At 32.6% G+C, this 24,707-nt stretch overlaps 1 protein-coding gene across 8 annotated transcripts in view; it reads left to right on the top strand.

The window, feature by feature from the left end:
• NBEA (neurobeachin) overlaps positions 1-24,707 on the top strand; it is a 612,623-nt gene that overhangs the window by 139,006 nt on the left and 448,910 nt on the right. For 7 of the 8 annotated variants that reach the window (XM_059902450.1, XM_059902451.1, XM_059902453.1 and 4 more), the window contains exons 14-17: positions 1,712-1,791; positions 2,495-2,557; positions 2,654-2,751; positions 6,413-6,505. In XM_059902450.1, the coding sequence (XP_059758433.1) occupies positions 1,712-1,791; positions 2,495-2,557; positions 2,654-2,751; positions 6,413-6,505 (334 nt within the window). The remainder of the gene's footprint in view (positions 1-1,711; positions 1,792-2,494; positions 2,558-2,653; positions 2,752-6,412; positions 6,506-24,707) is intronic. The other variant, XM_059902457.1, reaches the window with a different exon arrangement.

The following is a 24,707-nucleotide window of genomic DNA, read 5'->3' on the forward strand; positions in this document are numbered from 1 at the left end:
ATCAATATATGACAGTAGTAAGTATACTGAGTGCTTACAATTAAAATGGACCAGTTACTATTCTAATTCCTTTACATATGTTGATCCATTTAATCCTCACAAAATATCCTATGACGAAGAGCTTTTGTCCTCATCCTAACAATAAAAAACACTTATGCACAAAGATAGTATAACACTTGTCCAATTTCATTAAGTGGTGGCCAAATTATAAATAAACGTAAGGAAATTATTACTAAAATAATGGTGCTCTCTCTACGGAGATGGAGTAGGGGATGTGATCAGGAAGGGGAGTGTGGCTCAGAGCTGAGAGCTGGGTAGGGTGAGGCTTTATTGTATGCTGGAGCAGGCTGGTGCCACCGCCAATTATTAGATATTTGATGAGCTGGTTGTCAAACCATTGGTGGCGTGAACTTGAAATCAGTCATGGAGGGAGTATTTATTTACACAACAGAAATCAGAAATCTGCATATGATATAAATCAGGACCTCACCCTCCACTCTGCGCAGCTCCTTTACCTACACACCAAGGGTTGATAGGTTTCTCTGCCAAGCTGCTGTCAGTGTTCAGTTTCTTGACCTAAAAAGTGGTTATACAGGTGTTCATTTTATAATAATTAAGTTGTAAATGTATGTCTTTTGTATGTGTACTGTATTTCACAATGAAAATATTTAAAAAACAAAAATAATAGCAAGTTTTGGTAAGGAGGGAAAGAGTACTTTGTACACTATTGGCAGGAGTAGGGCAACAAATGTAGAAATGGGAAAGAGATTTCTTTCCCAGGAGTAGATGAAATGGATTGTTTAAGGGATAATTTGTTTTGATGTGTAATAATCTACACATAAATATTTGTGGAGTGAATAAGTGGATGCTATAAATTATACATAAAAGGATTATAGATTAAAACTTATACAGAAGCTATATAAATCCGGGTTGCTTCAAGTAAGGCTTGATGTTTAAGGACTTTCATGGTTCTAGCTATGTTTCTTAAAGGTATAATTTCATTACTGCATATTATATATTTTATATATATATCATGGCATATTCTCATTTTTATTGGTAATTAAATATTTGCACTTAGTTACTTTGAAATTTAGGTGTTCTATTGGAAATGATATGTACACGGTAACTGTTCATGCTTACTTTCATTTATTGACTCATAAGAATTTATTGAGTGTCATCATAATATGTATTTTGTGTATATAAGTGACATGGAAGAAAAAAGCTTCAAAACAAATAATTATATAGAGTGTCACTTTTCTATGGTTTGTTCTATAATGTGCGGATGAAAATGGAGAATGATTTTAAACATAGACAGGTAAGAAGAAGGTGGAAGAAATATTGGGAAAACTTGGATTTGAGGGGGAAAAGGGAACCTATTAAGTTAATAAAAGTAGGGAAATGTATCCATGTAAAGACTTGATATTATTTATTTATCAATGAATAGTAATATAATTTTTAAAAAGTAATTCTTTCCCCCAAATCTGGCATTTAGTAAAAAATTTGAAATTGCCAAAAATCTGAAAATAATATTTATATTCTCTATTATTGAAATTGTAGAGAATTAATACTAAGAAATATGATAATTATAATGAATATAACTTAAAGTATTCCATAATATCATGACATAATTGCATTAAGCTTATTATTAAGTAATAATAATGAGGGGTTTTATTGTTTGTTTTTTCTCTTTTTATTTTCTGTTTTATTCTAGATGGTCCCCGGCCATCACAAAAAGAAATTATATCACTACGGGCATTTATGTTACTTTTCCTGAAACAGCTTATATTAAAGGTAAAACAGTTTTATGTAATTCAAAATTACAGTATATTAGATGAAAAGAATGTTTTGGCAGAGTTTAAATCATTATTGTAAAATTAGTTTTACAACCTTTAATTCATGAATTGTTTTCAATACTGTGTAAATCTTAGTATTAACTTTTGTTGAACTTCACTTTGTGTTAATATTCTTTGAGGTCCTCTATCCTAAGGGGTGTAGCAGAAATGGACAAGGAACATATACATAAAAATTGAGCATGAAGATTTCATTTTAGAAAATGATCTGTGTTCCTGTTTGAGAAGACATATGTTTTATCACATTAGGATTTTTAAAAGGTTAAGATAAATAGAAAATAAAGGTAAAATACACAGCAATTATTAATATTGTAAAGTTTTATGGTAATTTGCATTATTTTAAAAAAAGAATACATGATTAGAAAATAGTAATATTAATATATTTAGACGATCAAAATATAATTTTTTATAGTGAAGTCAGTCAAATATTAGCAACTTCAGAAGAATAGGTACAATTTTCTAAATATTTACTTATTTAACTTGAAATAATATAGCCTATGAATTATGAAGTATCTACATATTTTAATTAAAGCATCACTGCTTTTAAGTTGTCCATATTTTATTTTAAAATGATCATTTTGATGGCTGTCTTTAATTAAAGTTTTAATTTTAGATTTAAATTAATTAATTTTTTAAAAAATTAGGATCGAGGGGTCAAGGAAGATGAACTTCAGAGTATATTAAATTACCTGCTTACAATGCATGAGGTAGGACATGGTCTGGGTCTTCTATTTTAATAATTTTATTCAATGCATTAGAAAACATTTATAACTAAATAAGTATTGATGATCCTTATTATGCAGGATGAAAATATTCATGATGTGTTACAGTTACTAGTGGCTTTAATGTCAGAACACCCAGCCTCAATGATACCAGCGTTTGATCAAAGAAATGGAATAAGGTATGATTATAATATTAGTATTATTAGTAGGCTTTAATTGAGTACAGTTGTGCTTCCCAGAATAATCCCTATTCAATTAACTTTTGAGTGTATATAGCAAAATCTTACACATAAGAAGGGAATAGATGGAGAAAGCTGTTATTAATCTTCTAATACTCAAGAAAACTGATGAAGTGTATAGAAAATGGGTCTCGGGTCTCAAGAAGAGTAATTATATTGTTGTTGCTGTAGTAAAGACATTTTAAGCAGTGGGAAGAGCAAATATTTTGTCAAGAAGATGGGAGAGCATGGTATATTTCGACAAAAGAGAGCTCAAGAAAAGTCTGTGAGTTTAGGCTCAAGAGCTAGATAGTGGCCAGGTTTGAAAGATCCATATAATGGTAAGAGGTTCAGATTTTATTTTATTGGTGATGAAAACGAAAGAATTTTGAATGCAAAACTGATTTGCTCAGATTTCCATTTTGCTAGATTTACAATCAGTGCGGAAAATGAGTTGGAGACAGATAAAACTGATGTAGCAAGATCAGTAGAGAGATTATTTTATTCATCAGTGTTAGAGATGACGAGCTAGGACAGTGGCAGTGTGATGGGAATGATGGAGATGAAATATTTTGGAACAAGAAGCCAAAACCAAAAGAATTTGAAAACTAACTTTACTTATGGTGATTGTAAAGTAATTATGTAGATAAGTAAAACATAGTTTCTTGGTTAGTATTCTTATTAACTTAAACCTAAAACCTAGCCCCTTAAGGAGTCTCCCTTATTATTTTTCTGGAGTCTGAGTTATTTGAATAAATAAGAAATCTAGGTTATGCCATGTGTACCTCAGTGAACTTCCACAGGTTATAAAAAGAGTTTGGAAATAATATATTAGTAAATGTCAAGGGACTTTATTAGTGCTTCTTTTACTTGGCCATTTATATCAGCAAATAACAACTTTCTAGTCTTGAAGGACTTTCTTTTCAAATCAGAGAAGCAATCACTTTATTTCTATGTGGATATCTAACTTGTGACACCACTCTTACCTTTGAGTTTACAACCCATTGGGTTGCTAATCTATTTAAATAAGAGGATTGTACATTTAATTATTAACAACTACAAATGTATTTTATTGTGAGGTTGAACTGTGTGAAATTGCTGAAACTTAAGTGAGTTTACCAAATAAAGGCAATTTCATATGGTTCAACCTAATAATATAATACAAACAATTACACTCATTCTCCTTAAATTATATTTAGATTGAACACTTAGTATCCTTGAACTTAGATCCTAGTACCTGCTTTTTTTATTATATTAACTGATTAATTAAGAAATCAATTGAAAATATACTCATTACCCTCATGAATGACACCAACCTTCGATTGGTTAATATGGTGAAATGCAAAAATAGAATTCTGCTTTCCTTTGACACACTGGAAATAATGATCTTACAAGGGAGAGTGCTATTTGGTAAGCTCTTTAGAGGACTGAAATAGTATCTTAAATGTATAATATGAAAAGATTGATTGAGCACAATAAGTGCAAAGGCCTTGTTGCTCATGGTTGACACCAGCCGAACATGTCACATTGTTACGAGTGTGTTCAAAACAATCACAAACATGGAAAATGTGCTACTTTAGTTTTTCCACTTAAAAAGAATGTAGAGAGTGTCGGCTCTGGTTTAGAATATGGAAAAAATAGGCTTATTAGATATAAAATTTTAAATTCTGTATCCTAGAAAATAGGTACTAAAGGGTGATAGTTATGTATGGGGAAATTTTTGATTAATTATAATTCAAACATGCTAAGAAATGAACATAAAGAATGAACTTAATTTAATTCTGGTAATATTTTAACTGGACTTAAGGAAGACCTTGTGGTGATACTGAACTGAACGTAAAAAAATGTAATATTTTTATATCTGAAAATCTTTAGAGAAAAGAATAGACAATTTCTTTTTTCACATAGTTTAGATCATTTTCTGGCTGAATATAGTAAGCTGGAGCAAATGAATTAGGATTCTCCTGTCTTATATTGTAAGTAAACAGTCATTAACTGATTTGTCAGTAAATTTCCTATTCATACTTTATCTTTGTTTTTGTAAGAAATACTTGTCTGGTTGTGAAAAAAATCCTATATAGCACAGATGTCTGATGGCCTTAGATGATTTCATATTTCGAATATTAAATCATAATTTCTGTTGATCTAAGGTGGATCTTATACCTTTTTACCCCTTTAACTCAGTTATTCCTAGAGAATATGAATTCTGTGGCAGTTTCTGGTTACATATCTGAGTATAGTCGTATTTTTATGCTGTGAGGTTTGAAACTTTGGTTTTCAAGATTATTTTTGCTGTTGAATATTGTTTGTTATGATTTCCTGAATTTTTTTTTTCTTGACATGTATAATTTTTCTATTGTCATATTTGTCTTTTTTTCATTACTGTTGTTGGTCCTTAAAAGTTCTGAAAATATACTTCAGTGTAAATTTATATTCATTTAAGAACTTGAGGCTTTTGCAAAAAACTATCTTCTGAAGGAAATAATCACTGTAGAGTTTACTTCTTCTCATAATGTATTCTTCAGTAGTATAATTTTTAAAAAGTATTATCAACAACGTATTATTTTATTTTTTAAAGTCTAAGTTACTGTTAAACATAAAATAGATGTCATTAACTTTCAGTTGTTTGTTCCCCTCTGTTAATGTCACTGAAATGACAGGAAAATCATACTGCATCTTCTCTTACCTGTCTTTGTGTTCAGCCTATATTACTTCACTTCAAAATATAAAATGGCATTTTAAGTTTTACAAAGATATTTAATAGAATAAAGCACACCCTAATTTTATAAGGTCACCACTGCCACCCTCAGAGAACCTTCTTAAATTGTAGAATTAGTTGCAAAAGAATGTAGTTATTATTGCCCCCTTCTACCTTATAGAAAAAAATATTTGTTTTTATTTTTTGAAAAAAATGAGATAAAATTTTTGAAGTACATATAAGTATTATAATGAATATGACCCTGCTGTTATATAGGATTTGAAGTGACTGTGTAAGTTAGGTCATGTGTTAGTTTATTGTAGAAACACATTAGGGCAGGAACCAAGAATTGGAAATTTATGAGGAAACAAGTTTGCTTCTTCTGCGACTTCCTGTATAGCTGCTTTATTCCTTCTGTATATAGACTCACCTTTGTGAACAAAACAAGGCTGTCCTCTAGTTTCTCTTTTAAATCATTTCCTAATTCAAGAGCCCAACAAAGACTAGATATTGTTTCTCAGAATTCATTCCAGATTCTCAGAAAAGAAAAATAATTCGGCAGGTAGGTACCCATGGTCCCTTTAGCCATAACCAAGAAAAAAGGTCATTAAGTACGAATGTCAGGGGAAATTCAAATAGAAGAGGAAATGTGGCTTAACTAAGCATGGATCTTAAAATTGAAAGTGTTGTTTAGGGTGCTGGGAGGCAATACTTATGAACAACCAATCACACTGTCCTTTTGAGGATGTATTTGAAGTCCAAATTTAAAGAAAATTAATGTGCTTATTTCCAACTTTTTCAAAGAATTTAAAAACCTGAGAGGTCTTTTATGTTTTATATATTTATAGTTTATTTGTAAAGTATACAGTGCTTATATTTTTAATATTTGTAAGTGCTCAAAATATTTATTTGTATATATTTTAGGGTAATCTACAAATTATTGGCCTCTAAAAGTGAAAGTATTTGGGTTCAAGCTCTGAAGGTTCTGGGATACTTTCTGAAGCATTTAGGTCACAAGTAAGTTGATGTTTTTCACAATGAATTGTAGAAATATCTACTGAAACTGTATTTCTACTAGGTTTGTAACACATGAATTTGACTGGAATGATCTTACAATGGAAAATAATAACTTCTTGTGGTAAAAGTTGTAAAAATATTTTATGAAAGAATGGTTTTTTAATAGTAGTTTATAGAACAAAATCACATTTAAGTAATATGGTTTATTCCTATTGGCCTACTGGAAAGAAAATATTGTTCTTTTAAGGATATAATAAAATATTTCATCAAATAAAATAAAACACATAGGGATATGATTTCAAAGAAAACTCTCTTGACACAGGGAAATTGAGGTCTCCCTGAGAGCTGCTCTTTTGCTCACATACTAAGTCAGTATTTAATGTCTGTCTGTATTCTTTTCTAACGTTGAGGCTTACTGTGATTTGAAGATCCGATAATATCTCTTCTTTCACCCAAAGTCCAGAATTTAGATGCTTTTAAAAATCACCTGCTGATATAATGAGTATTTTTCATACTATGTTGTCCTGTGCATGAATAGTCTTGTATAAATCCATTTTCTATACAAATGAGCCCAAGAAAGTAGTACTGCCGTTTAGTAATGATAGGTGGGGTTCCTCTCAGAACTTTAGAATTGCTAAATTTTTTTGGTATTTTGATTTACCAAGAGTTTATCGATAACACTGATGAAAACTGCACAACATTCAGATAAAACATCTCTAACATGCTAAATAGTCTAGAAGAGTAGATATTATTTTCATTTTGGTACCAAATCAGTGGTTAAGTAAGAGAGAACAGAGATATTATATATATTTATATATATTTATATATATATATATATATATATATATGGAATAGTTCAACAAAACCAGGATTGTAGAAAAGAGTAATGTGCATCCGAGGAACTCTAAGTGTACTAGGTGATAGAATACTGGGAGTGAGAGCATATGCACCATTAACAAGAAGAGATAATGATCACTCATTTAACTTTGGTTAAGTAAAGGAAATTGACTGGGAATAATTAATAAAGGATTCTAACCCTATATGAAACTTCGTAAAAATTGTCAAGAAAACACATTTTAAAATGTAGAAATGTGGAAAAGATAAACAAAACTAACCAGTACATGAAGAACAGTCACTGGAAAATACTGCTATGGAGTACACAATAAGTTTGATTAAAAACTTTACCATAAGTTAAAAAAGTAAGAAATAAATGAATTGCTTCTGAGAAAGGGCAGCTACTAAACAGAATTTCAAGAAGTTGAAAGAACTGGTAGAATATCACTGAAATCTTGAATCATGAGCTAAGAAAATTTTGAAAAAAATTGGTGGAAAAAACTGTCACACAAAAATGGAATTGGAGGACACTCAAGGAAGAGAAACTCTGTGGATAGCATAGTAAGATACACAGAAGATAAAAGTGAAAGCAAAGCAAATAATGTGTGTGGATGAATATATGAGAGTTCAGAAGGATTAAAGAGAAAATGATTGATACAGAAGGCACAGAAATTCCAAAAATTGCATAAATGGAGTTTCCAAATAAGAAAAGCAGACAATGTAACTAAACAAATATTTAAAGCTATAATTCAGTGAGGTCCTAATATAGATTTTGCCATCAGTATTAAAAGGGCATACTGTGTACCAGGAAAAATTTTCCTGAAATGGTCAGTATGAAAGTATACTATTGGATTTAAATATAAGTAAAAAAAAAGTTCTTTTTTCAGCAGTGCACAAATTAAAGGAAAAAAATTGTCTGGCCTTAGACTTCTCTATGACAACTTTCAATATAGAAAATGTAGATACTCAAGTGAAGAAAATGGAAGCCAAAGTATTCTTTAAATAAAAAGGGTGCTGCCAAACAATTTTTAACTGTATAAGGAACTGTTTTTCTGAATAATTCTTGAGAAAATTGCTGGGGGATTAAGTTCAGCCAATTAGGATTGACTGGACAGACTACAGCCAAGTACTACTGGTGAACACTGAATTAATTTAACAGTAAAACTAAGACTAAGACAAGTGTTTGAATTAGAGTAACAGACTGGAATTCCCTTTCTGTATGCCCTAATAAGGTAGAAATGCTACCATTATAATGAATTGAGAAAGGACTAGGGAAAGGAGGCAAGTAGACAAAGTTCAGAGAGTCAAAGGATATCCATGTAAGCTGACAAATTAGAAATGCAGGCCTATTGAATAAAATTGGATGGCTTAAGAGAGAGGAAAATTTGAGTAAATATGCTGATTTTATCCTTGCTCAGAGTAGGGAAGTACACTTCCTAAACACATAGAGGACTTCTTATTCCTTTAGAGTTACAAAGATAAGCAGTTAAAACTGTAATGCTGACAAAATATTAAAAAACTGTATGATTAAAACTGAGAACAATACATGTAATGGAAATTTTTTAAAAATCCAGAAAATTCAGGAAGCATAACAAAATGACATATCTAACACCAAACATATCTGCTATAAAATAAATGTAAAAGTACTGAAAATAAAAGGATGAGTAAAACTATACTATATAAATACAAATGAAAAAAAAGCAGGAATTGATCTTAATATTGGACAAATTAGAATTCAAGCCAAAAAAGCAGTAAACAATATAAACAAAGATACTTTATAACATTAAAAGTTGAAACTTTCATGAAACAGAAATTACAGGAGAAATAATCACTAATAATTTAAAACATTAAAACAAATTTTAATTCACCCCAATCCATAAAAAGGCAAAAGAGAGAGTAATCTAAATAATAAGGTAAATCTGATTAATATAGCTTGAAGTTGGTACCATATTGATAAAGATATAACTTCAAGTGCTCATGGAACATGCATGAAAATTTGACACGGTGTAGTAGGCATCAAAGAAAAATTCCAAAACATAGAGACAAAACAGGCAAGATTCTCTTGTTAACATGCTATAAAATTAGAAAATAGGAACAAAATCAGAAACCAAAGTTTCTTCTACCTAGACATTTAAAATTTATTAAACAACTTTTGTGTCAAAGAGAAATGCACACTAAAATTGCAGAATTTTTAGAAAACAACTTCAGAAAACCTGTGGGAGACAACTAAAGAAGTGCTTAGAGGATTATCATAGCTGTAGACCAATAGAAAAGAAATACAGAAAAAAAGAATTAAAATGTAAAAGTTAGATAAGAATAACAGAATAAATGGGAATAATAAATAGGAAAGTAGGAATTAATGATTTAGAAGACAGACAATCATTTAAAAATCTGATTTTTAAAAATCATGATAGAAATGGATAAATCACCATTAAGCAACTCAAGAAAGGGCAAAAATATGAATGTACAAAATAAATGATAATTTTCATAATTAATATAGAAATAGGAAATTAAAAGGATTTTACATGATAACTTTCATAGCTTTCCCTAGAAATTGATAAGACAACCCAGTAGAAAAATAGGCAAGGATACAAATGAACAGCTTATAGAGGGAAATACATGTGGCACATAAACATATGAAAAGAGCTGATTTCTACTTGTAATAAGGGAAATATAATCTAAAACTAAAGTAAGACATCATTTTTCACACATTAGATGGATAGAAATATCAAAATTCAGCATCCATCTCTGTTAGCAAGGTTGTGGGAACAGCAAGCATCTCACACATTGCTAACTGGAGCATAAATTAGTATAACCCCATGTGTAGTGCAATTTATTAATTTTGATCAATGTCTGTCAAAATTACAAATACATATACTTTTTAACTCAGTAGTTCATCGCTTGCACATATGTGAAATGATGGCTATTCAGAGTTATTCATTGTTGCTTTGTTTATAATAGTAAATGTTACAAGAAATCTTAAATTTCTATTAATAGAGGATTTGTTAATAAATAAGTTATAGTTCATTTATTAAATAGAATACTATGCAGTTATAAACAAAACCAATGAGATAACTATATACAGATATCACAACTATATTGTTAAAAGATTATGAAAATAGTATAGATGGGTATGCATTAGATGCTATTTTTGTATAAAGAAATGAATATGAGCATATAATACTTATATTTGCAGTGAGAAAGTCTAGTAGAATTCATAAGAAATAAGAAATCAAGAACAGTGGCTTCTAATGGGGCGTTGGTAGAAGCGAAGGTGGATGTAGATCAGGTAAATATTTTAACCATGTGAATGTAACATATCGAAACAGTTTTTCAACAAAAAATTGTTTGAAAAACTACAAATATTAAATGTAAAAAGCACCTTTAAAATCTTGGAAGAATTTTCAGTATTTATATTATTAATGGAGTTGGATTAAGTAAAATCAATGACCGATTAGTTAAAATGAGGAGTTATTTACTGGAGCAGTGATGGAGCTAAAGGGCTAAGACTAACACTGAAATTAAGTGTTAGTTTAACTACTTACCTACACAATTCAAATGATTCCTATCAATGTGACTATGAAGTTAAATTTAGTAGTCAAAAAATAACACATAAAAGAAAGCATGTACAGCTTGATGGTTAATAGAGATAACTGGTTAATAAAATACAAGTAGTTCATCGGCTCAAGTTGGGCTGCCTAGGTTTGGATCCTAGCTTAGCCACATGTTTTCTGAGTGGTTTAGAAACATCTTTGAGTCTCAGTTTTTAACCCTATAAATGAGTGAGATCATACTGCTTCCCTCATTGAGTTTTAAGGATAAACGATATAATAGATGTAAAGAGGTCACAGTATATTGCTATACGTTAATTTAAATAGTTAACAAAAATGTAAGAGGTACAATTTAATGTGCAGTTTTGATAAAGGTAGAATATTTCTTCATTATGATAAGCTGACACCAAATATAAAAATGAAACACTAGCAGTTCAAATAGCAATCAGATGTTTCTACTATAACCTAATCATTACTAGTAATTATTATTCAAGATTTGAAACAAATAAAACACACAATCAGTAGCAGGAAATAGGTGTCATTGTTTATAGGTAGTTTGATTATATACCTAAAAACCTGAGAGAAGGCCACCGCCATGACGTCGCGCCAGGATGGCTGCGAGGACCCCACTGCTCGTGGCTCACTGGCCCCAGGAGGGGATCTGGGGGGACATTCCTAGCAGCTGCTCAAACTGTTCGTTTCCGGGATCCTCCCTGTTTCTCTCTGCTTGGCACTGGCTGCCAACATACACTTTTCCTTGGTGGAATGGAAACATTCATCTGGATGAGCTGACGAGCTCCAAGGCTGACTAAAGGCAACATCTGGATGCAGTCGCCAGGAGTTCTGGCTGCTTTGACCACATCTAGCAGCGATGCAGAAAGCCTTACCAAAAGCCCAGTGCATTCACTGTGAAGCTACCCAACACTTTTAGCACACCTGGGGTCAGTTAGGAGGGCAAAATGTCAATGTGAGCAGGATGAGCTCACCCTGTGCCTTTCAATGATCTCAGACATTTGCCATCTACCCCAGGACATGCAGAGTACCATCTACATGCATATTGGATTTCGTGGATGTGGCGGGAGAAGGGGAGAAGAACATGTTTCTACCATCTTTATATAGTAAATAAGTAATAAGGAAAGACTACAGTCCATCTACTAGGGTGAAGTACAACTCCACTAACTCTGTGACTAAGCAAGTTATATAATATCGGCCTTACTCTCCTCGTTGGTAAAACAAAAATAATAATAGTACCTGCCTCATGAAGCTGTTGAAGACCGATAAGATGACAAATGTAAAATGGCCACACCAAGTAACTTCTCAAAGAATGTAGGCTAAAAGAATTAAGTTGTTTTATCATATTCTCTCTGTGTCTTCTCCAACTTCTATGCAGAAAAGTTTCCTCCATTAAAAAACTTCAAACTTGATCTACGGTTCACCCTCACAACTAACCACGTCTCCACTTCTTTATTTTTTTCTGATGTGGACCATTTTTAAAGTCTTTATTGAATTTGTTACAATATTGCTTCTGTTTTATGTTTTGGTTTTTTTGGCTGCAAGGCATGTGGGATCTTATCTCCCCGACCAGGGGTTGAACCCGCACCCTGCTGCATTGGAAGGCGAAGTCTTAACCACTGGACCGCTGGGGAAGTCCCACCATCTCCACTTCTTTAAATGTCCAGTTCCTTGAAAGAGGAGTCTGCACGTGTGGTCCTGCCCTAGCTCCCATTCACGCTCACCACCTGCTCCCTCCCACACAATAAGTGATGGAGATCATACGTCAACAGCCCTTGCCACCTGACTTGAAGTGTTTCCCAGGCTCCCCCACTGACATGCTGGACACAGGACTGGAGTGGGTCTCTAGAATGTGGACAAACACTATATTTGCCACTTGTGAGCAGAAACTTTGAATGTGCTCACTTCCTTTACTTTGGCCTCTTTCATTCTTGTCTTCTTCCATGAGAACAACCATGGAAAGGAAAGGCTGCTGCTTTAGCCTGAGTCCTGGAATGAGAGGATGCCTTGAGCCCAGGAAAGCCCTCCAGAATTGCAGCCAACTCACAGGCTTCATTTCATTTCAGAAGGCAATAAATGTTTTATTCTGTTGGAAAAAAAAAAAAAAAACCTAAGAGAATCATCTTTAGAACTGTTGAAACATAAGATATCACCCAAAGTCAGCATGTCATTTGTGTATGGAGGAGTCGTTTGATAGCAAATCTGAATTGGGTTCATGGATGAAGCTAATCTGAAGTCTGGGTGGGGTAGTCTCTTCTATCACTGAGTTTATAATTTCTGTAAGTACCTAGGATACAGGTTGGGAGATAATCCATATACTTTAATTGTCAACTGAACTGGAGATAGGCTTGACATCTATCACAAATATTGAGAAGTCTGTTCTAAATAATATATGCAGCTATTCCCACCTCCTGAAGATGGAACTTAAGTCCCCTCTCCTTGAGTGAGGGATGGACTTACTGGCTAACTTCCAAAGAATAGCAAAACCTGACTGTTTTTCACTATTGAATAAGGTTAACATCACCAGTCATATGTCATGTTGATATCATGTATTCCCTGATGTAATATGATGAGAAGGGCACTTCATCTCTGTGATATTCTTCTAAAACATAAATAACCTCAGTCTAATCATGAGAAAGCATCATACACCCCCAAATTGAGAGACAGTCTACAAAATACTTAACCAATACTCTTCAAAACTGTTAAAGGCATGAAAAACAAGGGATGGAAAACTGCTACAAACCAGAGAAGTCTAAATGTAAAGTGGTATTCTGGATTGGATCCTGAACAGAAAAAAAAGGTCATGGTGAAATCTAAATAAAGTCTGTAGCTTAATTAATAATATTGTACTTATGTTGATTCTTAGTTTTGACATATGTACCATGATTAGGTAAGATGTTAACATATGGGGAAGCTGGGTGAATTATATATGGGAACTCTCTGTACTATCTTTTCAACTTTTCTGTAAGTCTTAAAATTTTCCGAAATAAAAAGACATACAAAGTTGAGAAACCCTACCTTTGATATATGCTTGAATAGAAAGCCAAACTGTTCCTTCATGGAGGTGGCTTAATTACAGTTATTTGCAGGACAGAATTCTAACAAATGGTTCAAACAGATGATCAAAATGCCCAATGCTATACCATACTAAAGCTATAATAATTTTAGCTTCTAAAAATTTTAAAGCACATACTATTTAATGTTTACTGTGGAAATAAAAATTTCTCAACCAAGTATGTTTGTTTAATGTCTTAACTTCGAACAATGTAACTTCTGGATGAATTCCCCAAGATAATCACACTCTAAAAGGCACTGTTGGGCTTCCCTGGTGGCGCAGTGGTTAAGAATCTGCCTGCCAGTGCAGGGGACACGGGTTCGAGCCCTGGTCTGGGAAGATCCCACATGCGGTGGAGCAACTAAGCCCGTGTGCCACAACTACTGAGCCTGCACTCTAGAATCCGTGAGCCACAACTACTGAGCCCACGTGCCACAACTGCTGAACCCTGCATACCTAGAGCCCGTGCTCCGCAACAAGAGAAGCGACCACAATGAGAAGCCCGCACACAGCAATGAAGAGTAGCCCCCGCTTGCCGCAATTAGAGAAAACCCACGTGCACCAACGAAGACGCAATGCAGCCAAAAATAAATAAATAAATAAATAAATAAATTTAAAAGGCACTGTTGGTAGTTAAATGAATCAACATGCTATTAGTTGTTTGTTACAGGCCTGTTACATGTTGACAGTTGTTTAACCTGATAGCGTCTTTCTTTTTTGGACTAGCTGAAATTAGTCCAGTTTATCTGGCAGAGCCAGTTGTCTGTTAGTAAAAAGTAGTGGTGCGGATTATGGGGATACAGCAGTTCAAAAAGAAAGCTTCCTCCTCATCTACTCTCAACTCCAAGCTATTTGGCTCTCTTCTGCCAAAATGTTGGCTCTTGTGTGTACAAATGAGTCTTGATGTTCTGTTGGGGTACCAGTAGAGAAAAATGGCAACTCGTGAGGGATTTTTCTCTCCCATGGGAATGACAAACAGCTGAAGAACCATGTTAGCAGCCTAAGGTAAAGACTAAAAAGCAGCAAATTTTAAGAGATGTTTTGATCTCAGATATCTCTGCCTCCCATTCTCTCTCCTCTCCTCCGTCTCTGTCTTCCAAGGAATATTAACACTGGCTTCTATTTAAGTTACCACCAGAATGCCAAGAGGTACCTGAATTGATGGGATGAATTTTCCCTGTCCTTGAACTTGTGGGAGTGTAAGGATATTGGAGTGCTAGGATGCTGGCTTCAGGACTTACAGCATGCTAAGTTTTGTACTACAGATCAGTGTGCTTAGAGGGATCTTTGCCTTACAACACCTGCAGGGATCTCATCATTTAAAATTCATAGCAGGGAGATCTAAGTGCAACAGTGTGAAAATGGAAGACAACAACTCAGTTGAAGGGGCATAGCAACCAGAGACAGGAGATAAGAGAGAATCATCAAATTATGTACCCAGTGAAATAGAACTAGTGTGGAAGCTATCATGGAACCTTTGAATTTTACCTTTAAAAAGTGCATCTGAGATTCAAGTAGAGCACCAAAGGTGACATTCTGCCTCTTTATATCATTATTTTTCCCTATTCACCCAAATTAGTGAACTGGAAGATCTCAAAGCATGGACAAAAAACATAAAATGAGAAACTATATAAAGGCATAGGAGACTTAACATGTGACTAATAAGAATAATTGGAGAAGAAAAACGATGGGTAAAACAAGATATCCTGAAACACTTTGTACCACTAAGAACTTAGAAATGTTGGGTAAAATATAGCAAAATTCCTTTCAGATGTAACTGGGTACACAAAAGTAAGGGAAATTCTCATATGCCAAAAATGAAGATCAAACATAATAGAAGTTATAATTCTTAAGAAACAAGATCATATTGAAACTAACCATTCAGCTTTTAAACAAATAATCAGAAGTAACTTCTGGAAATGAAAAGGCACTAACTAAAATTAACAGCTCCGTGGGCATGTTAAACAGTTTATACAGAAATTAATAAAGAATTGGTGAACTAGAAGAAATGAAGACATTATGTAAAAGAATCACCAAGAGACAAAGATGATAAATAGGAAAGAAGTTTAAGGATATAGAGAAAGAATGAAAGATTTCATAGAATAAAATATCAATACCTAGGAATAAATTTAACCAAGGAGGTTGAAAGATCTTTATACTGAAAACTGTAAGACATTGATGAAGAAAAATGAAGAAGACACAAACAAATGGAAAGATATACATGCTCATGGATTGGAAGAATCGATATTGTTAAAATGTCCATACTATCCAAAGTGATCTACATATTTAATGCAATTGCTGTCAAAATGCCAACGGCATTTTTCACAGAAATAGAACAAATAATTCTAAAATTTGTATGGAACCACAAAAGACCCTGAATAGCCAAAGCAATCTTGAGAAAGAACAAAGCTGGAGACATCACACTTCCTGATTTTAGATTATAATCCAGATTTACAGTATTCAAAGCGGTGTGGTCTTAGCATAAAAACAGACATATAAATCAATGGAATAAAATAGCCCAGAAGTACACCCACACACATATGGCCAATACTTTATGACAAAGGAGCCAAGATATACAGTGAGGAAGAATAATCTCTTCAATAAATGATGTTGGGAAAACTGGACAGCCACATGCAAAAGAAGGAAACTGGAACTCTAGCTTACATATTAGATAAAAATTAACTCAAAATGGATTAAAGACTTGAACATAGCACCGGAAAACATAGGGGGTAAGCTCCTTGACATCAGTCTTGGCAATGATATTTTGGATTTAACAACAAAAGCAAAAATAAACGAGTGATTGTATCAATCTAAAAAGTTTCTGCACAGCAAAGGAAACTCAACAATATGAAAAAGCAACCTACTAAATGGGAGAAAATATTTGCAAATCATTTCTCTGATAAGCTATCAATATATAAAATATATAAAGACTTCATACAACTTAGTAGCAAACAAGCAATCCAATTAAAAAATGGACAGAGGATCTGAATAGACATTTTTCCAAGGAAGACATACAACAGGTACATGAACACATGCTCAGCATAACTAATGCAAGTCTAAGCCACAATGAGATATCACCTCACACCTGTTAGATTGGCTGTTATCAAAAAGAAAAGAGATAACAGTGAGGATGTAAAGAAAAGGGAATCCATGTGCACTGTTGGTATGAATATAAATTGGTACACCCACTATGGAAAACACTATGGAGATTCCTCAAAAAATTAAAGATAGAACTACCATATAATCCAACACTGTCACTTCTGGGACTATATCCGAAGGAATTGAAATCACTATCTCAAAGAGATTTCTGTACCCCCATGTTCATTACAGCTTTATTTACAAATAGCCAGGACATGGAAACAACCTAATTGTTCATTGACAGACGAATGGATAAAGAAAATGTAGACACTTAGATCGTAGTTTTCTCTGTTTCTGTATATAAAATGGAATAATATCCAAAGAAGGCATTCCTGTCATATGCCACAACTTAGATGGACCTTGAGGGCTCTATACTAAATGAAATAAATCAGACAAAGACAAATACTATATCATCTCACTTATGTGTGGCATCTGTAGAAACCTAACTCATAGAAACAGAGAACAGTTGGGGGTTTCCCATAATCTGCAGGGTAGAGACTGGGAGAAATGAGTGGATGTGGTCAAATGGTACAAGCTTCCAGTTGTAAGATAAATGAGATCTGGGGCTGAAGTGTACAGCATGGTGACTATAGTTAACAATACTGTATTGTATGGTATTTAAGAGCTGCTAAGAGAATAGATCTTAAACGTTTTCATCACAAAAAAAAACCTTGCAACTATGTAAGGTGATGGCTTAGCTAAACTTGTGGTAATTATTTTGCAGTATATACATGTATGAAAGCATTATGTTGTACACCTTAAACTAATGCTATGTTGTTATATGTCAATTACATCTCAATAAAACTCGGGAGGAGTGGAGCTGATAGGCAGTTGTAACAAATTTACCTCTCTGTTGGAGGGTGTTGATAGTGGGGAGAGGCCATACATACATGGCATACATGGGGCCACCCAGGGGAATATGGGTAATCTTTGTACTTTCTGCTCGATTTTGCTGTGCACCTAAAACTACTCTAAAAAATAAAATCTGTTTAAAAGCATGTGTTGGGGGAGAAGCTGATAGGGAAATAAGAAACTAAAACAAAGTTTACTTGTTATTGGGGCAGTGTGAATGAGGAGGAAAGGGTATGAGTTGGGTTTGAAACCTCTCTGTATCTTTTTATGTCATCATTATTTTTTACCCAGGTAAAAGTATTACGTATTTTTAGAACTGAATAATAAAAGCTGTCAGACCAATATTTAAATAGACCAAACTAAACTTTAAGGGAAAAAATTTAATGAAGCTAAAGAGGGGCATCATGTAATGAAAAAGGTATAGTTCACCAGGAAGGTAAAACAATGTCATATTTATATATGCTTAACAGCATAGATGAGGTATAGAAAGCAAAACTGACTAGATTTGAAAGATAAATCAAAATAGTTTAGAGGTTTTAACATATTCTTTTTAAAAGAGCCATCACAAACAAAGTATAAATTTGAACCAAAAAAATCCATTGGCTTGATTAGCATATACATTCTCCTGAAGAACAGACAAAACTATTCAAATGAGGCCATAAAAATTGACTCCATAAATTTAAATAAATTATTATCATATAGATGACTTCTCACCCACAGTGTGATTAAACAAGAAACCAGTGATAAAAATCGAACTAAGAAAATGGGGATATACATATTTTAAATAACCATAACATGACATCGTTGTACAGATAATAAAATGCTTAGAATCAAAAGATATTAAAATGTTTGCATATTTATACTTTTGAGAGTTGGCCTAAGTGGTATTGGAGGCAACTTACAGCTCTAAATATTATAATAAATGAGGAAACATGTTTTGTCTTTTTTTCCTCTAGATTCTAAATGTTATGCTGAACGTAAGAGTACTTTAACATTAGGATATCTTTTAATATGGTCTACTTATTAACAAATTACAGAATAGCTATATAATCGTAATAATGGGTACAAAAATTTTTTTCTAAAATTAATTACACATTCATCATAAAAATTCTTAGGAAACCATGAATATAAAATGATTTATTTTACCTGATAACATATATCTACCCAAAACTTAACACAGACCTATTTAGTGGTGAAATGTTAGAAATAATCCTTTGCATAACTAACAATTATCAAAGGCTGTTTTCACCACTCCTGTTCATCATCATGTTGAATAATACAATGACATTTATAGGACACTCTACCTAAAGACAGCAGAATTGTTTTCAAGCTTCATTTGCAACATTCTCCAGAATATAGTATAGGTTGGGCTGTAGTACATAAAACAAGTTTCAGTAAATCTAAAAGAATTGAGGTCAAACAAAATACGTTCTTTGACTACAGCAAAATTAAATTAGAAATCAACAACAAAAAAGAGATTTGAGAAATTGCTAGATAGAGTAAATAGCACACTTCTAAATAACTCCTGGATCTAAAAAGAAATCACAAAGAAAGATAGAAAATAATTTGATTTGAATAAAAGCAAAACCACAACACATAACAACTTATTGAATCCTAATGCATTGCTGATGGGAATGTAAAGTTCTCCAGCCGCGTTCCAAGAGGGTTTTCTAATTTCTTAAAAAATGTAGCACTTATCATACAACCAGATATTTCTATATTTAGGTGTCTGCCCAGGAAAGATGACATCATATGTTCACATCTAGACTTGTGCATGAATGTTCTTGGTGCCGTTATTCATAATAGGCAAAAACTGGAGACTATCCAAAATTCCACCAGTTGGTGAATAAATAAATGAAATATCATATGCCCATATGACGGAATACTATTGCACAATTGAAAGGAAATGAATTACTGATGCATACTATGACATGAATGAGTTCCTAAAAACATGCTAAATGAAAGAAGCCAGATGCAAAAGACTATATATTATATGATTCCATTTATATGAAATATCCAGAATGCAGGTTGGTGGTCACATGGGGCTAGTGATGGAAGTGGGGATTGCCTACAGATGGGCACAAGGGAACTTTTTAGAGTCATGAAAATGTTCTAAAACTGGATAGTAGTGATGATTGCATGACTCTATAAGGTCTTTAAGAAAGCACTGGCTTGTACACTTATAAAATTTGTGAATTTTATGGTGTGTATATTATACCTCAATAAAGCTAATAAAAACTTGAAAAGCAAAATTTAAAACTCTTAGCAAATGTAGGATAATAGTGTTATCACCTTGGATTAAGGAAGGGTTTGTAAACTAGTAAGTAAACATACATGAATCATCTAGGGAAAAGTTGATAAATGTGATCATTAAAATATAACATGTTTTAAAACCATAAAAAAGTGAAAAGACGAGCCACAAAGTGAACGATGATATTTGCAGTTTATTTGTAATACAGTGGGTTTGTATCCTGACCCTATGAAAAATCATGCAAACTAATAAGAAAAAGAAAAACCATTAGGAGCATGAAGAATATAAACAGTTCACTGAAGAGCAAACTTGATTTGGCTAATAAGCATATGGAAAGATACTCGACTTCGGTAGCAATCAAAAGTACAAAATTTAAAAGTTACCTTTAATACCCACTAGGGTGATAAGCTTTAAAATTTTTGACAGTATCAGGTGTTGGCAAGGATATGCATAAGAGACTTTCAGATCACTGGTGGAGTTGTATAATTGTTACAATCACATTGGGGAACAATTTGACTATTTTCAAAAAGATGAAGCTACTCTATGACTAATTATTAATTGTCTCTGTGACATAGAGACACTCATGTATGTGCACAAATGCTCAATGTAACATCATTGGTAATAATGAAAAGTTGGAAACGACGTAAAAGAATATCAGTAGGATAACAGAAATGAATTTAGGTATATTCATACAATTGGATATATTCAGCTTTGAAAATGAATTAACAGAAGTTAACTTTCATAAACCTAATACGAAGCAATAAAGCAAGTTGTAGAAAGGATGTATAGTAGTGATATAATTTATCTAAACTTCAAAAATATGAAAAAATAAAATAATAAATAGTTTAGGAATAGGTACATATCTAATAAAAGTATAAAGACATGCATGGCTATATAAATGCAAATTCATGATATCATTTACCCCAAAACATAGTGAAAAGGATGGGCTCATGGACAGGTACCCAGAAGTGCTTATTTTAATACTTTATTTCTTAAGTTGTAGTAATGGTGGCTACATGAGTATTTATTATATGATTTCCTTTCTTTTTAATAAATCAGATCTTAAAAAAATAAATGGGTAAGGAAAGGTCCCTAACAGAAAAAGAATTCAGAACTTCGTTGGCATTATAGAAATCAGATGTGATCTGAAAGCACAAAATAGAATCAGTTGAACTTGAAGTTAAAAGTTCAAAACAAAAAATTAAAAGACATTATACATTGATGAAAGGCACAGTTTAAGTAGATGATGTTATGGTCATAAGCCTCAAAGCATCAAATATTGCATTCAGATATGTAAGGCAAACCATTAGAGATGCTATAAGTAATTGATAAGATACAGTAGTCTAGACAGTATTTCTCCTTCAGAATGGGGACAATTGAATAGATAACATATAAAGATATAGAGAAATTGAGTATATATTCATAAAACTTGACTCAGTAGATATATGTTCAATCTTATATGCTTTGAAAATATACTTTATGGCTATAGGATATTTACTAAAATAAAAAATCATGTCCTTGACCATAAAGTAAACAATGTGGACACAGTAGAGATTTTACTGGCACCATTTTCTGACCGTAAGGTAATAAAATTAGAAATTAAAAAAAAGTTGAGCAAAAAAATTTCAACAATTTAGAAATTAAGAAATGTTCCCAAAAACCTGCTAGTGAAGAGAAGATAATAAAATGAAAATAAGTTCTTTAAAATTATCTATGCATCATAGCAAAAACATACTCAGAAGTAAATACTTCCAATATTGAAGAATAAAGATCATGATAGGAATGTATACTCATATTACAGCATTGATTAAAGGACAACAGAGTAAGCTAGGAAGTACAAATTAATAAAGATGAAGACTAGCATCAAGAAAGAAAATAAAACAAAAACTGTTGAAGGGATCACTGACTACAAGAGTGATTTTATTGAAGGAATCAATAAAATGGATAAAACTTTTTCATATCTCGTTAATATAAAATGAAAAAATTTGGGAATGAAGAAGGGCCTTCAGAATTATAGGCCAGATTATAGTAATTATAAGAAAATATGTTATGACAACATACAAGATATTCACTTCTAGTCCTTGGTAATAACATCATTTTGCTACAAATATTTTTAAATACTTATTTTTTTGGTTCTCTATACATATACATATTACTTCTTCCATCAAATAAAAGGTGGGAAGAGTAAGATCACTAATAAACAAGGTAAAAGTACAGGTGCACAGAACATAATTCTGTTTTGCTTCACTAGTAATCACTATCTGATATTTCAACAGAACCATGCTATGGTCCTTTAATTCATAGTTGTGTTTTGATACAATTTCTCATAAACACTGACAGATGCATGTACTATTGAGTTCCTATAGCTTATCCATTCTTAACCTCAAAGTAAAAGGCTGAAGAAATTTAGGTTAAAACCTCAAAAAATTTTACAATTCTCCTGATAGATTAAAGGAGTTTGAAAAGTATAATAGTGTCCATTATTTGAACAACTAATGATTCTTAACTATAGAATAATGTATAGAATAGTAGCCTAAAATGATCTTACTTTCAGTTTATTAGAAAGGAAATTGAAAATGTAAATAATATTTTAATGTATTTCCTGAAAATCATGAAAAAATTTAATAGCTGCAGTAAGGAAGAGCTATAGCACGTAGCTTAATTGAAAGACTCAATTAGATAAAGATAGATTTGTAATGAACTGAACTTATAAACCTAATGCAGTTTTGATAAAAATTCCAAGTTTTCTTTAAAAATGTTCAAAAATTGTTGTAAAGCTAACTCAGGCGAACAAACAAGTAAAAAAAAGTCAGTGAAAGATTAAAAAATAAATATAATGAGTGTGTATTGTGATAAGTCTAGTAGACCTTATACTAAGGAATGAGCTAAAAAAAGAGGTGAATAGCAACCCCAGGTACACATGCTAATGTATGTATGTTTAGATATGAGGAACATTATTAAAATGTGAATTATTCAATAATTAGCAGCAAAAAACTGTTTAATTTATGAATTGGACAGTCTTACCCCAAACCATGTTTCCTCTCTCATCTTTTCTCCCCAAGCCCTAATCTTTGCATTTGACTGTTTTATTATTATTATAATACATAGGATTGGTGAAACTGCTGGTAATTTGTACCTTGATGTTGGAGTATGAATGTACATATTTTTGGAGGTCATAAACTTCAAAGTCTCATAAAATAAAATTAAACTTAAAAGTTTTAACCGTATAATTTTCATTACAAGAATTTATCCTAAGGAAATGACCACGGATATGCCGAAGGATTTATGTAAAAGGGCAAAGTTTTGTTTATGGTAGAAAAAAATTTGAAAACATAAATGGCCAACAGTAGTGAATGGATAAATTATGCTACATTCTAGTTATAAACTATATTTAATAACTGAAATTTTAAGACACAATATGTTGTTGTTTTACCGGTGACAAGCTACAAATTATCTTATGTAGAATTATTTCCATTGTATTGATATCATCTATATCTATCTATCATATACTTATGTGCAATGTAATTAGTCTGAAAGAACATCAACTGATATTTATAATGATTATCTCTGGGTTATAGAATTATGGGTTTTCTTTTTTTTCTTTGTCCTGTTCCAACATATTCTCTGAATTTGTTACAAGAAGTATTTTTTGATCATCCCCCCCAAAATACTTGTTTTGTGAAGAAGGAAATTAGGATGTGTTTTGTTTTGTTTTGTTTTTTTCCACCTCTCACCCCCTTTCCGGCCCCTCACCCAGTCCCTGCAGTCTCCTCCGGCTTTGGGGAGCGTTCTGCCCGCTCCCTCCACGTGCGAGCCCCGGGCAGTTACCCCCCCTTCCCGGGACCCGCACCTCAAGCCTAGGTTGTGTTTTTAATGGAATGTTTAGTAAGCTAATAAATGTGTAATTTGTATGAGATTAAAAGGTTACTCTTTTAAAAAAATAGGTTGCACTCAATCCAAGTGGGCAGAAATCCTATAAAATTTAAAAGGTAAAGCAGCTAGGCACTAAAGTCTGAAGTCTATTTAGGTCTTAAAGTTAAACAGGTTCAAGTTGTTAGTTTCTCGAATATATACCCTAGTGAAGCCTTTCTGAACTGAATACATAGAGCTGGGTCTTTCATTAGACGTCCTCTGGGAAACAAAATCATGTGATGTACGGGGCCAGCATGCCCACTTTATGCCTGAAATGATGGATGCCACTTTTGGCTATCTCTTGATTGCTGTGAGACAGCATTTATTGGTGAGCATTGTTTCAAAGAAAACTGCAAGAGGAAGCTGACTCATCTTTTTCCTGGTATGTGCAGTATTCTTCAAGTCCCCCTAAGAGGTAGAATTAAGCTGCTCTGTAAACATTTACTTTGGAGGAGATAGGCAAGAGAGCGTGAATTTCTTTAGTAGTTGAAATTATGGTGTCCCAGTGAAGAAATTACTCTATATTCCAGATAGCCTAATTTAAATGACTTTTACCAGCTCCCTGTATCAAAGAGATATATCAAGAGATATACATTG

Source organism: Balaenoptera ricei, chromosome 18, assembly GCF_028023285.1.
Source record: "Balaenoptera ricei isolate mBalRic1 chromosome 18, mBalRic1.hap2, whole genome shotgun sequence".
In the NCBI taxonomy this organism is placed as follows: Eukaryota; Metazoa; Chordata; class Mammalia; order Artiodactyla; family Balaenopteridae; genus Balaenoptera; species Balaenoptera ricei.